The sequence below is a fragment of the Hippoglossus hippoglossus genome, chromosome 21, assembly GCF_009819705.1.
Source record: "Hippoglossus hippoglossus isolate fHipHip1 chromosome 21, fHipHip1.pri, whole genome shotgun sequence".
NCBI classification, from domain to species: domain Eukaryota; kingdom Metazoa; phylum Chordata; class Actinopteri; order Pleuronectiformes; family Pleuronectidae; genus Hippoglossus; species Hippoglossus hippoglossus.
The window spans coordinates 3,625,590-3,640,250 of NC_047171.1; the positions used below are offsets into that span (position 1 = coordinate 3,625,590).

A 14,661-nucleotide genomic window follows, 5' to 3' on the forward strand; every position below is an offset into this window, starting at 1 on the left:
ATCCTTTCACTTCATTGTGACCAGCAAAGACTTTTTAATCTTCCATAGGACTTGTTTCTTTTTTTTTTTGCCACCAGAGCCTCTGTGGACCGATGTAACATCCAGCAGTTTGCTAACAGTGACTGTGTTTCACTGTACTTTGTTTTTACTGTGACTGTATTTGGTGGCGCAATAAGAAATCTCAGAAGCTGGTCTTGATCAAAATGTTTCATAAATAAACAGTTTTCCACTCTATTAATACTTGTCACCTAATATTGACATGTGATGAGAGGAAATGCTCAGAATGCCATAACGACGAACGGTTTTTCGCTTGTGGGACCAGTGACAGGAAATGTTATCCATTGTTGCTTTTCGCAGTGGGGAGATGGGGTACGCCCTGATCAGGTCAACAGCCTGTTTCATGGCCGACACAAACACAAAGCAGTCACAGCTATGGGCAATTCAGACCTGACATGATGTGATGGGTTTGGATTGTAAAACCTCACAAGTGCACGAGGAGAAGGTTTTAACTCCCCATCCAGGCCGGGTTCGATTCCACCATCAGTTCGATTTTTTGCAGAAAAGGAAAATCCCATCACAATTTCTGTGAGAACTTGTTTTGTCTGACCAACAGTCGAAAAGCAAAAGAGTTAAAAAAGCACTGAACACTATAATATGTCATTTTCAGCTCTGCAGTATATTTGGTACAAAAGGCAACTCGGACAAACATTTTGATCAGTGATGCTTTTCAAGCAAAGGGAAAAATATTGGGAAGTCCTATTAAAGTTGGCCTCACTCAGTCAGATGAGCGATTCACTCACCTGTGCTCTCTGAGTGCTTCGGCTAACAGCCCCACTGACTTCACTCACGAGCTCTCGTTTTCCTTTTAGCGGTGCATTAACAGATTGTTCCCCCCCATCGGTTCCATTATCCTCACAACGACTGCGATGGACATCGTGCATCATGGAAACACCTCCGCTCCAGCCTTCCATTTGAGAGCAAATCTGATGCCCCTGGGACGTTGTTCTTATAACATTGTGATTTTTTTTTGTTGTCTGTTTATGAGGCAAGAGCTGCAGTCATAATGGGTCTGGTTCAGAGAGCCTTGCAAATGGAGGAGTACATTAGTTGGAGCGGATCGACAATGTGGAAAGTCCATATGTCGGTTTAGTCACATTCAAACCCAACTATAATCGTTGCATTCTCACATCTACAGCTGAGAATGTATCTGTAACTGTGTTTCTCCAGAGCTCCTTTTACCGCAGCATGTGGCCTCCTGCCAGCTTCTCCACTATATCTTTATCAGCTTTTTCTCAGTCTCTTGCAATCTTCCAATATCATGGGGGGGCAGATTTGGCCTCAGTTGCTGTTTAATCAGAGGAAATCGAGCAGAGATGTAAAAAAAAAAGGAGTCCGCTGGGAGTTTTGTTCATGTGGTATGATATTTCTTTATGTTTTATGATTTGGCTTCACCTCTTCCCAGGGATGTGTTGCCTGTTATCAGTGTTGATACAGACAAATGAGAGTCACTCCACACAGCAGCCACAACCAGCCGGAGAATTTGAGGGGAGGACGGACAGATTTCTGGAAAAGCTGAGGATGAGGGGAGCGACCTTCACTGGATGCAGCGAGGGGGTCTGCGGATGGTGGCGTGAGGGAGTGGCAGGAAAGGAAGGAAGGCTGCTGGGGAGGGGGGAGGAGGAGGTGGAGGATGAGGAGGGGTGGTGGGAGTGGAGCTTACCAGCGTGTGGCAGCAGTGACTAGGGAATCAGGTTTCTCTGACCAAGCAGTAAGACAGAGGAGCGAGGGGAGGAGAGAAGCTGAGCCAGATTCCCCCTCTGGACGCTCCCGGACTTCTAATGCCCCGAGCTCAGCTAACGGTCCCTGGACTCTCCTTCATCTGGACCTCAATGTCCAAAGGAACGTGCACACCACCCCAAACCTGCTCTCAACCCCCGGATCTTACCCTTCACCATATGAGGCCCTGTCTGGGAGAGCAGCTCTGAAGGGCTGACTAATAACATCCCCAGTGAAATCTCTACTTCTGGTGAGTATCACTCTTTTTCGTGCCAGAGACAAATCCTAATTGTTGTCATTCTTCCTTTCTTTAGCTGCAGTTGCATGCAAGCTTTGCTGTAGTGATGCTTTCATGTCTCATATTACTGTATCTGGTTCTAATTTAGTCTGCACAAGCCTCCCTCCCCTCTGGGATTTGGACTTATACGTGGATGTTATTGGACGGGAAGAGACCGGCTCACATGTTTGTTGAATTCTTCACATAACTGTGTGCAGGGCGAAAGTGATGGTAAACAACAGGATACAAACTACTTAAGAAAGGGCATGTTCTTATGAGGGATAACGGTGATTTAAATCTAAACTAAATACTACACGCACTCAACACACAGTCCAAAAGTTGTTCAATACAGACTTGTTTATTCCCAGTTTCCTTCCTGTCAGATATCCTGATGAGTCATGTCTTTGTGTGTCTGTGCGTGGTCTCTGAACTCCCTTAAAGAAGTGGCCCAGTGTGACTCACCCGTGAGGAGAGCCAGTCCACAACACTTACCCAAGCCCCCAAAAATAAAACATCATGTGACCCGACTGGAGCTTCAGCGTCTGGACCTGAAGTCTGAAGGAGGTTTTTATTAAAGTTCCAGCAGAACGATCTGAAAAGCTGGGATGGAAAGTAAAACGTGGCTGTGCAGAGAAAACTCTACACATAAAAAGTTGACTTTAATTTATGGAGCAACTAGCAGTGGAAAGTACGCCTCATTTCCACAGTCAGTCTGTTTCCTCAGTTGTGGTTTTGAATTGTGAGGCAACTGTGAATACATTCCTTGCAACATGTCAGTCATGCTGTGGTGAGAACTGTGGGGTGGGGGGGGGGGGGGGTGAAGGCTGGCACAAGGGGGGCTGTGAAACATGGAGAACTTCAGATTAGATCTTGTTGTTTCAGGAGACAGTGGAAGGAAAGGATCGCTGTCAGACAGGAACACAGATAAACTGACTTCAGAAAACCTTCCCCATTTCCGGAGGAGTCTGATTCGCGTTTATCAGCAAACAGCAGAGATAACAGAGGTTTATCAGCCTCTACTGATAAACAGGGCATCTGTCTTATTGTGTGTCAGTTTCTCTGCTTTTAATGAGACACTTTATGATTGTGTTAAGATAGAATGTGGGATTTTAGGCAACATTAAGACAGCTGGCCTTCTGGTCAGCGGAGTCGTGCCAGCAGCTCTGTGAGGAGGTGGCACTTTGGATTAAATGCCGACATACCGGCAGTGCCAGTGCCAACATGGGGATGTGGAGCAGGTATAATGTTCACCCTTCTTATACCATAGTTTGTGTGTCTCTGGTTAAACCAAAGTATTGAATAAACTGAAATCTTAATCAGATAACGGATGAATAAAGAAACCAAAGTGTTTCTACCAAATTCAGGCCAATACTTCCAATAGCTGTCGAGACATTTGGCAAACTTCATGGTGAAACTAAATGGAAAGACTGAATAATTACAATCCATCACCTGTAGGAACTATGACTGTCTGTACAGAACTGGCACAGAGAGACACATAAAAGCTCCACCTAACAGGAACGTCTGAGCTATGCCACAGTTTGTTTTCCTCGCTGCAATAGTGCTGCGTGCTCCAGTATGTTGGAAAACCAGGAGACAACTTTGATTTAGGATCAATGAACATAAAAATGCTGTCCTCCCTGCCGATCCTAAATCAGCTGTTGCCTGACACAATCATTCTCATTCTTCTTCAGTTTGTCATTCTGTGGCACTGACGTGTCAGCCAACCGCTGCAGGGGTAAAATATTCTGCACCAATGTGGCCACGGCACCAGAGAAGGAGATAAACAAAGGACAGTTTCCCAAGGCACAGCTCGACCCATGTGTGTGTGTGTGTGTGTGTGTGTGTGTGTGTGTGTGTGTGTGTGTGTGTGTGTGTGTGTGTGTGTGTGTGTGTGTGTGTGTGTGTTACAATGTTTATTACATTATAATGATGAGGATTGACTCCACGCCAATCAGATGTGGTGAAATATCACAATCAATATCTGTCTGCTCCTGGTTTCTGTTCAACCAGCACGGATTGCTGAGTGTGTGTATTTTTTCCAAGCACTTTCAGTCGGCTTTCTGCTAATGAATGAGTAAAACTGATGGCGAGACCGGATCCAGATTTAAATGCTGACTCTTAAACCTTAAAGGGACGTTGGCAAAAGAGAACAACCACTGCAGATACTCCAGTCGACTAAATATTTAAACACTGAGTTAGTGTCCCTCTCTTTTTCATCTTCTGTGATGTTTTGTTCTGTTTGCTCAGGTTCTATGTATCACAGATGTCAGGGTCAGTAGCTGCACGGTAGCTGGTGTCTACTCAGTACACACACGGGTCTGTGTCTGGATCTTAAGAATTCTTCTCACCATCTGTGAGACACAACAGAATAGCAGGTTATTCTGATGGATGGAGGTTTTCACTTCCCTGGATCAGCAGGGACGTCCTCTAGTGAAGATTGATATTGTTCTACGAGCAGCTGGATGAGCAAAGAAGCTTTCTGAAATTCAGTTTTGTTCAGAAACAGGGAAAAATATGTGGAACATCTCCCCAACATCTGTTTCTTTTCAGCAGCAAATTTCCTTTGGCATGCTTCGAGGTTAGCGATGGATCCCGAAGGCTCTCGTGAGTAATTATTATTCATTCTGACTGAAGGTGCACAAAATGAGACGGTTTCACAGTTTGTTTGAAGGTTTGACTCGTCCCTTCACTGTGCACAGATATCCGAGACGACCCACATGTCAAGGTCATGATGGCGGGGTCGACTCTGAGAAAAGTCAAGTCCCGTTCGTGGAAGAAGCCGCGGCACTTCCGCCTCCTGGAGGACGGCCTGACCATCTGGTACAAATCCAGATGGGCAGGGAAGGGTCACTCCACCTGTGAGTAGAGACGTGTGGACACATGTCAGCAAAGCATATTTGGTCTGATTTAGCTATTGTCTCATTCATTTGCCTTCGCCTGTATATAAACCACATTATATAAGTATTATAAGTGAGTGTATGAGTTAAAAATGTATGTGGGAGTGCTCCTGTAGCCTGAAGGTTAAGGTTACTCATGTTTCCCCAGCCTGCCTGTCTGCCCCTCCAATATTATTAACTTAATAAAGATCAAAAAATCGAGAAACAAAAAGACATTTAAAAAATTGGACTAAATTAGCTGAACAATAAACCCTATTTCCTTCCACTCAAACTCTTTCCCCGTGACTTTAACTAACATTATCTAAAGCGTTATGTCACGACCGGGATCTGTAGCCAGGCAACCGGCAGAGACTCGAGGAAGTTACCAGGCTGATCTTGTTACGCTGAGACGGAGCCCGGCTGCTTTCTTCTGTTTCCAGTCTGCTGTACTCAGCTTAGCAGCATTTACTGTTCAGGTGTGTGAGTGGTATCAGTCCTCTCGTTTAAACCTATAGATTTAACATTCCAACTACAAACAATGTGCAAAGCAACAGAAAGTTTTCATTAAGTTCATCATGTAGCCAAGGGTTGATAGTTATTACACCTAAGTATTATATTAATAGTATGAATATTACTATACTCCAATAATAATTTACAGGTCGAGCTCAAGATTTTGTTATTATCTATTTGAGAGTCACTTTAAAAATGACCATATCCCACTTGTAGTTTGAGTTTTGATCATTTTAACCAAACTTCCCTCTCATCATTTCAAACTACACACACAGAACATATGAGACACAACAAAGAAGTAACGTAGTGTGACTGTTTCTCTGTCTTGACCCTGTCTCAGTCTCGGTGACCGAGTTGGAGGCCGTGCGCGAGGGCCACCAGTCAGAGGTCCTGCTGAGCATCGCCGAGGAGTTCCCTGCTGACCTCTGCTTCACCTTGGTGTTTCATGGTCGCCAAGGCAACCTGGACCTAGTGGCGGACTCCCCAGAGGAGGCGCGGGCCTGGATCCAGGGGGTGCGCAAGTTAATTCACAAGGCTCAGACGATGGACGAGAAGGAGAGGCTGGACCAGTATCCTCTTTCTGTGTTAGGAAACAGTACTTACTCTCATGTTAAATGGTGACAAGCAGCATTCGTTCTTCTGAGTAGTCTGCTTTAAAAGTGGGAACTATTCTTTCCCATTTAAGTTTGTGAAGCTCATCAGATTATTTCAGCGCCGGATGAAATCTCCAGATATGAGTGTGTTTGAAGCTCTGAATGTTTTCATTCAATCTTTATTTTAACTCCGGAATACACTGAGGTAGAGACCTCATTAATAAATAATAAATAAATAAAAGTAAAATGTGCAAATTGGCAAAAGTAAGAGCCTTCTGACTAAATACAGCGCATACAATTCATTTTAAGGCAAATTAATAAATCAAAACAAATGAATCAACAATAACAAGAACAGCTGCAGATAAAATAAAGTGAGAATAAAACTTAAATAGCTCTGGATTGTTCTGTATATGTTGTTCCATGTTGCAGGTGCAGGATGAGATTGAGATTGATAGGACGAGTAGTGCAAAACGGAATAGTGCCAAAATTTATTGAGAAATGCAAAAATACTTCATGGAAAGTAATGTTCATCCTAAGGACGAGTAAAATAGCAGGAAAAATAGCAGCAGATGTAGTTTAATAGCAGCTTTAAAAAAGACAGCGGATGAATTGACTACAGTAAGCGGTGCATGTTAGTTTGAAGGTTCCACAATCGTTCTCCATGTTTGGGAAACTGTTGTGATACTTCTTTATGAGAACTGAGTGCAACTTCCAAGGCGGAGACACAGTGTTGAAGGGATTTAACAGCAGAATGTGTTAATCAAAAACAACAAGTTTCCCTCAGCCTCCTCTCAGATGGGTCTGGGACTGGTTCCAGAAAGCTGACAAGAACAAAGACGGCAAGATGAATTTCAAAGAAGTGCGCAAACTGCTGAAGATGATGAACGTGGACATGAATGAAGAACATGCTCTCCATCTCTTCACGGTGAGATGAACTGAGGATTGAAGTGTGAGGGGGGGGGGAGATGGAGCTAAATTATTTACAAAAACAAAGATCTTTAAAATTGCCTCACACACACAACGCCCCTCCTTTGTTTCCACAGATGGCCGATAAGTCAGAGAGCGGCTCTTTGGAAATCGAGCAGTTTGTCCACTTCTACAAGATCCTGACTCAGCGGGACGAGGTGTGGAAGGTGTTCCAGGACTACTCTGGGGACGGAGAGAAGCTGCTGATGGACGAGCTGGAGAGCTTCCTGAGGATGGAGCAGCACGGGGGGGAGCGGAGTGCCCAGAACGCCCGGGAGCTGATCGATCGCTATGAACCCTCGGAGACAGGTAGAGGTGGTTGTGCCTCAGTGCATCTTCACCATGTTTTATTTATAATACAGCCGCACGTGATTCCTGTCATTACAGAGCCATTAATAAGCTAGATCAATATTAAATATTTATTGTGAATTAATATTTAATATTCATATGTTTTCCGGTGGCAGTTTATTGCCTTTTATGATTTACACTTACCTCATACATGGGGTTGTATGAGGTACCTTGTAGTATCTTGTAGAGAAGGGCCCAACTGTAATTTAATAGATTTAATGACACTTTTTATTTCATTTTCAGACCAATGGATTATAGTTTAGATTGCAAATTTAAAATTCCCACAGGACATTAGTGCATAATAACACTGACAAGCGCCTGAAGCCGACTGGATATGAAGGCGCCTGTTCACTGAAATCTGATTTGTATTCCCAGTGAGTGACTGAGCTTTTAGTCCCAAAGAGACTGTTTGTGTCAAGTATCTTTGACAGTTTTGTAAGTTGATTGTTTGTATGACTGTCAAAGTTAAAAACATCTGGACTGTATTTGTTGTTGTGTTCCTCTGTGCAGCCAAGAAACAAGGTGCCATGTCTCTCGATGGCTTCCAGATGTACCTGTGCTCCCAGGAGGGCTCCATATTCAACCCTGAGCACCAGGGTCTGCACCAGGACATGAGCCAGCCGCTCAGCCACTACTTCATCTCCTCCTCGCACAACACGTACCTCCTGGAAAACCAGCTCCGAGGACACAGCAGCCTGGAGGCCTACATCCAGTGAGGATCGCTGCACGCACGCACACACACACACACACATACACACACACCACATGTGATTAGAGATTCGACAATGCCATTAACGAGAGAGAGCGAGAGAGAGAGATGAACAAATATCCCTGGAGAGAATTTGCATGGAAATTGTAGAAAGATTCTTAATTACTCCAAATGAACAGTTAAAAATTAATACATTAGTGAAACCACATTGCTGCTGGTTTGTTCGATGACATAATGTCAAACCACACACACATTTCCCATTATAAAATCGTTTTACTTGCATCTACTTGTATTTTGAAGATGACAAACCAATAAATCCTGTGCAAATTATTCTGGGATAACACCACCAGAGCTGAGCAGGCAAAGCATCGGTATCTGTATAGAATACTTAGAATCTCAGCCCTGAAGCAAATAACAAGGAACTGAACCTGAAGTCCGTCAGTTCAGAAATGGAAAACAGTGATACAGGAAATCTCAGAGATGGAAAGAACAACCTACAGAGTTAGACATGAAAAGACAGAGGATAACAGTAATAAAGCTATAAAGATAACCACGATTAACGAGATGAAAGAAGCCTATCCTAAAGTGTGTGTCTGTGTGTGTCTGTGTGTGTCTGTGTGTGTGCAGGGCCCTGAAAAGAGGCTGTCGCTGTGTAGAGCTGGACTCCTGGGACGGCAGTGATGGGGAACCTGTTGTGTATCATGGTCACACTTTGACTTCTAAGATTCTTTTTAGAGACATCATTTCCACACTCAAGGAATACGCCTTCAAGGTGGGCAGCACGTTCACCGTCTGCTTATAGAAGCGTCAGGTTTACAAAGTTAAAAACAACATATCTTTCGAGATGCATTTAAATTAAAAGGGACTGTCCAAAAAAAATTGCCGTGGATGTTTTTCAGTGCTGTGAGAGGCGCGGAGGAAATTCCGACCTCCGCCATCTGCACTGGGGTGTTGGCAGAATTCGCAGAAAGCCAACACCAACTCAACCAGATATCAAGCCGAGCTAAATGATTGTTTAAGCTTACGTACACAACACTGTGTGCGTGTGAACAGAAAAGTGCGCGGCTCAGATAGAGCAGTTTGTAACCGTCCCTGCTGCTGAAATCACACATTCCCCTCCCTGGCTTGACCTACATGGAAAACAACCAGGAACTTCTCATGTGTCTCCAACTTTCCGACCCAACTTTTTTACACCGTGTGATGAGGAAAACAGTTTTTGAAACTCGTGTGTTTACTTAACGAGCGTCTTTGCTTGACAGGCGTCGGACTTCCCGGTCATTCTGTCCCTTGAGAATCACTGTGGTGTGGAGCAGCAGGCGCTCATGGCCCAGCACCTCCGCCAAATCTTGGGTGACACGCTACTGAGCACCCCGCTGGACGGACAGATGCCTCAGCAGCTTCCTTCTCCACAGGTTAGAATGTGTTTGGGTTTTCAACGTGTCATGAAACTGTAGAAATACACGAATGAAAGTGGTAAATGCATTCATACAGTGCATCTGTGGGCAGCATGTTTTATCTATGAGGGGCATTCAGGGTTCAGTATCTTGCCCAAGGACACTTCGGCATGCAGATTGGGAAGACTGGGATCGAACCGCCGACCGTCTGGTTGGAGGACAACCGCTCTACCCCTCGGCCACAGCCGCCCCAAAAATTGACAAACAGATAAATCAATCTGTTTGCAGTTTTGATGATGCAAGAAAAGTCAGACCAAAACCAGTGTGAGTCACGGTGGTGCGAGAGGAAATGCCATGGTTAGAGAAGGAACATGAGGTAGAGTGGGTGGTCCGCTAACCATAATGTCGGCGGTTCAATCCCTTGCTCCTCCAGTCTATAGTCTACTAAATTACTAGTGTGATTCATCCAGTAGTTATTGAGATATTTAAGTCTGAACGTCATCAACGTCAATGTTAAAGCAGCTTTGCCTTCTCTAGAACTGACAATGACCTCAGCAAATTACCTGCAGTGGGTTATTTTACATCCATGTTAGAGTTTTTAATAAAAAATGTCACCATGAAACAGTTTTCCTGGAACATTTCAACTCCCCTGACAAATGTTTGTGTGTTAATGCTTCATCACAACATCATCCAGTGCGTTTTCCAAGTCATCAATGGGAGGCGCTGTGCTGGGAAATGCCTTCATACAGGAAAAAGCAGGAGCCTCATCTGCTCCTGGGCCGGTCCGCCCCACATGTTGATGACATGTGAAATACAACTTGTAGCTGAGAGCGAAGCATCGTGATGAATGTTTCATCAGCTTCTCACAGTGGCCTGTCAGGGCGGTTTTGCTGTAAGTCGACAGCCAAAAACGTGGTCACTGGTCTGATTGTTCACAGCGAGAGTCGAGATTCTCACATCTGTTGCTGGTAAATCGTTCTTCATCACTGGCATCAGATCTGCTTTGGTTTTTGAACTTAAGATTTACCAGTTTGGCCACGTCGTGCTTTATTAGAGTGATACAATAAACACTGTTGTTTTATAAAGGCTACACATGTACAAAAAATTCATATTCAATTCAAATTATGTATGTTACGTATATGTACAAATATCGGACTGCAGATGTTCCATGAAAAGGAAAAACCTTATTTGAGGTTCCAGTAAAACGTCCACTTTGAGTCGGTAAAATATATTTTGGGAATCGGACGTCTTCTGCTCGGAGGGAAGCTTATATCGTGAACACTTCAGAGACATTTTAAAGATTAATGGTCGATCTGTACCTTGTTATCCATCTCACGCTGATCCTAAAAGCAATAGTCCACCTTCCAAACTCTTGTCCATTAGAGCACTTAGGACAATCAATGCTAACTTCAAGTAATGGCAGATAATTGCCTTGCAGACGTCCACAGAGGATTTTGCCAATTAAATAGCAGAGCATTGCTGCATTTAGTTAGGAGACAGCAGAATGCCAGAGGATGGAGCAGCTTCATGAGCAGTGTGGGTGCTGATGATGGGGACCTCAGTCGGTTTGTTCTGCTCCGTCTCACATCACCACACCTGTTCAGCAGTAAAGGAAATGCACAGAGCAATAAAAGAAAAGTGGACGCAACGTACATGTAGACATTTTCTTCTGTGCTCATGGTTATAATCAGTTATTTATATAATTGGTGTTCATTCCAGGAACTGAAGGGGAAAATCTTGCTGAAAGCCAAGAAGATCGGTGGTCTAGAAAACTGTCTGGATGAAACCCTGACGGATGAAGTCAGCGACGAGGAAGAGATGGCAAACGATGAAGCTGAGAGCCTGTCTGCCGGAGACCCCCCTGCTGGGTGTGTGGATGACAATAAAAAGGTAGACGTGCCCGTTGATGCTGAAGAGAGTTGATTTCTTGCAGCATCCGTGAACTGCTGGTTCAGTTCTCCTCGATATCAGAGGCCAGGGCAGGAGGGAATGCCGCTTGATAGACAGGAAACACGGTTTGAATGTATAGACAGGGAGGCAGGGCCGGAGTGAAAGGAGGGAGATAGTGAGAAGGAACAGGAAACAGGGATTTGTTAAAGGACGGATAGTGAAGTGAGGGGAATAACAATGAGAATCCAATGTGCTGCTTATTATCTGTGGGAAAAAAACATCTCTCATGAAAATATCTACATCTGCATTTCATATTTAACAGACAAAAATACATTTTAGAGGCAGAGCTTAATGGGAACTGCAGACATCATTTCCTGCTGTTGAGGGATTGACTGAAACATATTTGTGGCTTTCATCATTTAATTAGATAGAATAACTGATGAGGCAGAGAGAGGAAATATTTTATCCAGATTTATCCGCTGCTTTAAAACTTTCATCTAGCTGTGAAACCTGTAAATTACAAACTAGAAAATAATTCCCTGCCAATTTTGTCCAGTACTAATGTGAAACTAAAATCTGTGTTACAGGGAATTTATAATTGGCCTCTCATTTACAGGATTCATGTTTAAAGTGGTGAGAACAGTATTTATCCATCAACCAATTTGACATTTTATTCGTCCTTTTGTTGCAGAAATCCAAGTCCAAGCTGTCGAGGGAGCTGTCGGACTTGGTGGTTTATTGCAAGAGCGTGCACTTCCACGGCTTTGAGTACGCTCGCTCTCACAGCAAGTGCTACGAAATGTCCTCTCTGTCTGAATCCAAGGCCAAGAGGCTCGCTAAGGAAGCAGGTACCATTAGCACGAGGGAGGGGAGCTGTTAAATCTTAAGTGGATGCTGTGTTCCTCAGATAAATGAACCTGTTGTAGGTCAGGCTGTTTTACATGTGTACCATCGGGTTCCCCTGAACAATTTACAACTGTATTTGCGTTTTCACACTTCAGAAATACTTGATCTTCACTCTTTTCGAACTCTTCTCCTCAGGGACAGATTTTGTGCAGCACAACGCGAGGCAGCTGAGCAGGATTTACCCCAGCGGCCTCAGGACCGACTCTTCCAACTACAACCCACAGGACATGTGGAACGTGGGCTGTCAGATCGGTGAGGGAAAAGATTGCCCTCTGCTGGTTCTTCCTTAAATCCCTCACGTCTTCTGCTTCAGATGTTGACACCAGAATGTTCTGATTTCCACGAGCTCTGCAGTTTGTCATGTTTCTGACCTGAATGGGGCTGAAACCACGTGGTTACATATATGAGTACATTCAGCCACAAGTGTTTTTCTGTAGTGAATCCCTACGTGACGTGAAGATGGATTGACCCTGTTGACTTAGCTGCATTTTTAACTTGTTCAGTGCCGCCACCTCCTCCTGGTGGGAGATTACAGGTCAAACCCAGATCCTCCCCCCCACAGCTGGAGGAGTTTGACGGGACAGATGTTTTCCTGTCACAAGGCTTCAAACTAACGCTGTGTGCTCTCATATAACTTGAATGGCTTTAAATAGACATCTCTGATTCTGGGAAACCATGTGATACAGCCAGCTACAATCAAAAATCAAATCACTGTAAATTGCATTATTCCCTTTTCTCCCCCCCAAAGTGGCTCTGAACTTCCAGACAGCCGGACTGGAAATGGATCTGAACGACGGGCTGTTCAGGCAGAACCACCGCTGCGGCTACATCCTCAAGCCGGACTTCATGAGAGAGGGCAAAGCTCAGTTCAGTCCAGAGAAACCTGGGGAGCTGCAGGGCTACACACCACTCCGCTTATCCATACAGGTCTGTGTGTGTGTAACTGTGTGAGTCACTGTGTAGCAGAAACACTGGAATATCATCCTCTGTGCAACTCAGAGGTTTTATATCTACAAGGGTATCTGTCTGTGTGTCTATCAGGTGATCAGTGGACAGCAGCTGCCAAAGGTGAACCAGAAGGAGGGCTCTATAGTGGACCCCCTGGTCAGAGTGGAGATCTATGGAGTGCCACAGGACCAGGCCAAGGAAGAGACCAGTCACATCAACAACAATGGTGAGTTCAGTAGTTTTTATACACGTTAATATTTCATTTACAAAGAGGATTTTGATCAAATGAGGGCTGGGATGTGAAAGAGAAGTTTGGAAATGACTTTACTGGCCCCTCTCTACCTGCAGGATTCAACCCTTTATGGAACGAAACTCTGAATTTCATCATCCACGCCCCTGAACTGGCGCTGGTTCGCTTCGTCGTGGAGGATTACGACAAGGCGTCCAGGAATGACTTCATTGGACAGTTCACTCTTCCATTCACATGCATCCAAGCAGGTGAGCAGAGTGCACAGAGAGCCAGCAGACAAAGCACGACACTGAAACCAACACGATATTTATTAAATATTTAGATAAAGGCTGAGGTAGTGTCCGATTCCAGAGGGAAGGGAAACCCCAGGTTCCCTCGGTCAGTACCACTGTGTTTAAAAAATGTGTTCAGACATAAACCTTCTTCTACTTTCCAGGATTCCGTCACATACATCTGCTCTCTAGAGACGGAACAGCCATCCCTCCCTCCTCCCTCTTTGTCAACATCAGCATCTCAGAGCTCACATGAAGGGGTCACGGGTGCAGAGATGAAGTCAGAGCTGGTCGCACGTTCCAATTTCTACATAAATATTTGAATTTAGTCTAATGTGTCATACTGAAGGTTTTCCACAGATTTGAAACAGCGGGTAACAGAAATACGACTCGGCTTTTTGCTTTTACTGAAACAAAGATGTTGGATTTCTCTCGTTATTTGCAAATTGATTTTAATTGACTTTGGAAAACGTCTGGTGTCGATGAGATGAAACATTCCAAAGTTTAAGGTAAAAAAAACGTCCGCATGCATCTATTTCTGTTCTTGTGCCTATAACATGCAATTCTACACATCAGGCTTCAATGGAAATATTTCCCACAAGCTTTTAATGATCTAATGGTTTATGGAGATGGAGGATTGCTGCATGTCTAATTTACATGTACGGAACATTAAGACGAGTTTCTGAGAAACAACCAAAAGTCCAGTTTTTAAAATGTAATGATAGAATGTGAAGAGTTACATATCAGTATTACATAATAATAATTATCACTAAGTGCTCATAGCTTTGCATCGTGTTGGTTAATCTACAATTATGCTTGAGTTTGTTTCTATTTACTAATGTACAAATTCCACATGAGTATGTTGTGTATAATGTAAATGTATGTGTATATATGTGTTTCTGAATGGTTCAACACAACAGAATAAAAGTCATTTACAAACATGTTC

The 14,661-nt window shown here is 44.0% G+C and overlaps 1 protein-coding gene across 2 annotated transcripts; it reads left to right on the forward strand.

Annotated features, from left to right (window-relative positions):
• Nucleotides 1-1,699: 1,699 nt before the first annotated feature.
• LOC117754595 (1-phosphatidylinositol 4,5-bisphosphate phosphodiesterase delta-4-like) lies at nt 1,700-14,656 on the forward strand. Of its 2 annotated transcripts, none has more exons than XM_034573573.1 (16): nt 1,700-2,026; nt 4,604-4,657; nt 4,753-4,911; nt 5,780-6,008; nt 6,828-6,957; nt 7,076-7,307; nt 7,857-8,058; nt 8,683-8,827; nt 9,315-9,467; nt 11,169-11,339; nt 12,031-12,187; nt 12,381-12,497; nt 12,994-13,172; nt 13,287-13,419; nt 13,542-13,691; nt 13,880-14,656. In XM_034573573.1, the coding sequence occupies exons 2-16, from the start codon at nt 4,639-4,641 to the stop codon at nt 13,969-13,971; spliced, it is 2,268 nt and encodes a 755-aa protein (XP_034429464.1). In that variant the 5' UTR covers nt 1,700-2,026; nt 4,604-4,638; the 3' UTR covers nt 13,972-14,656. The 2 variants fall into 2 exon arrangements, with proteins under 2 accessions (XP_034429464.1, XP_034429465.1); XM_034573574.1 differs by having other exon boundaries at nt 4,607-4,657.
• Nucleotides 14,657-14,661: the final 5 nt, after the last annotated feature.

Bases quoted from the DNA above. Each gene is read 5' to 3' on its own strand.
- LOC117754595 (XM_034573573.1), top strand. The intron at 4,912-5,779 runs GTGAGTAGAGAC...ACCCTGTCTCAG, and splicing joins AGGGAAGGGTCACTCCACCT to TCTCGGTGACCGAGTTGGAG. The intron at 7,308-7,856 runs GTAGAGGTGGTT...TCCTCTGTGCAG, and splicing joins CTATGAACCCTCGGAGACAG to CCAAGAAACAAGGTGCCATG.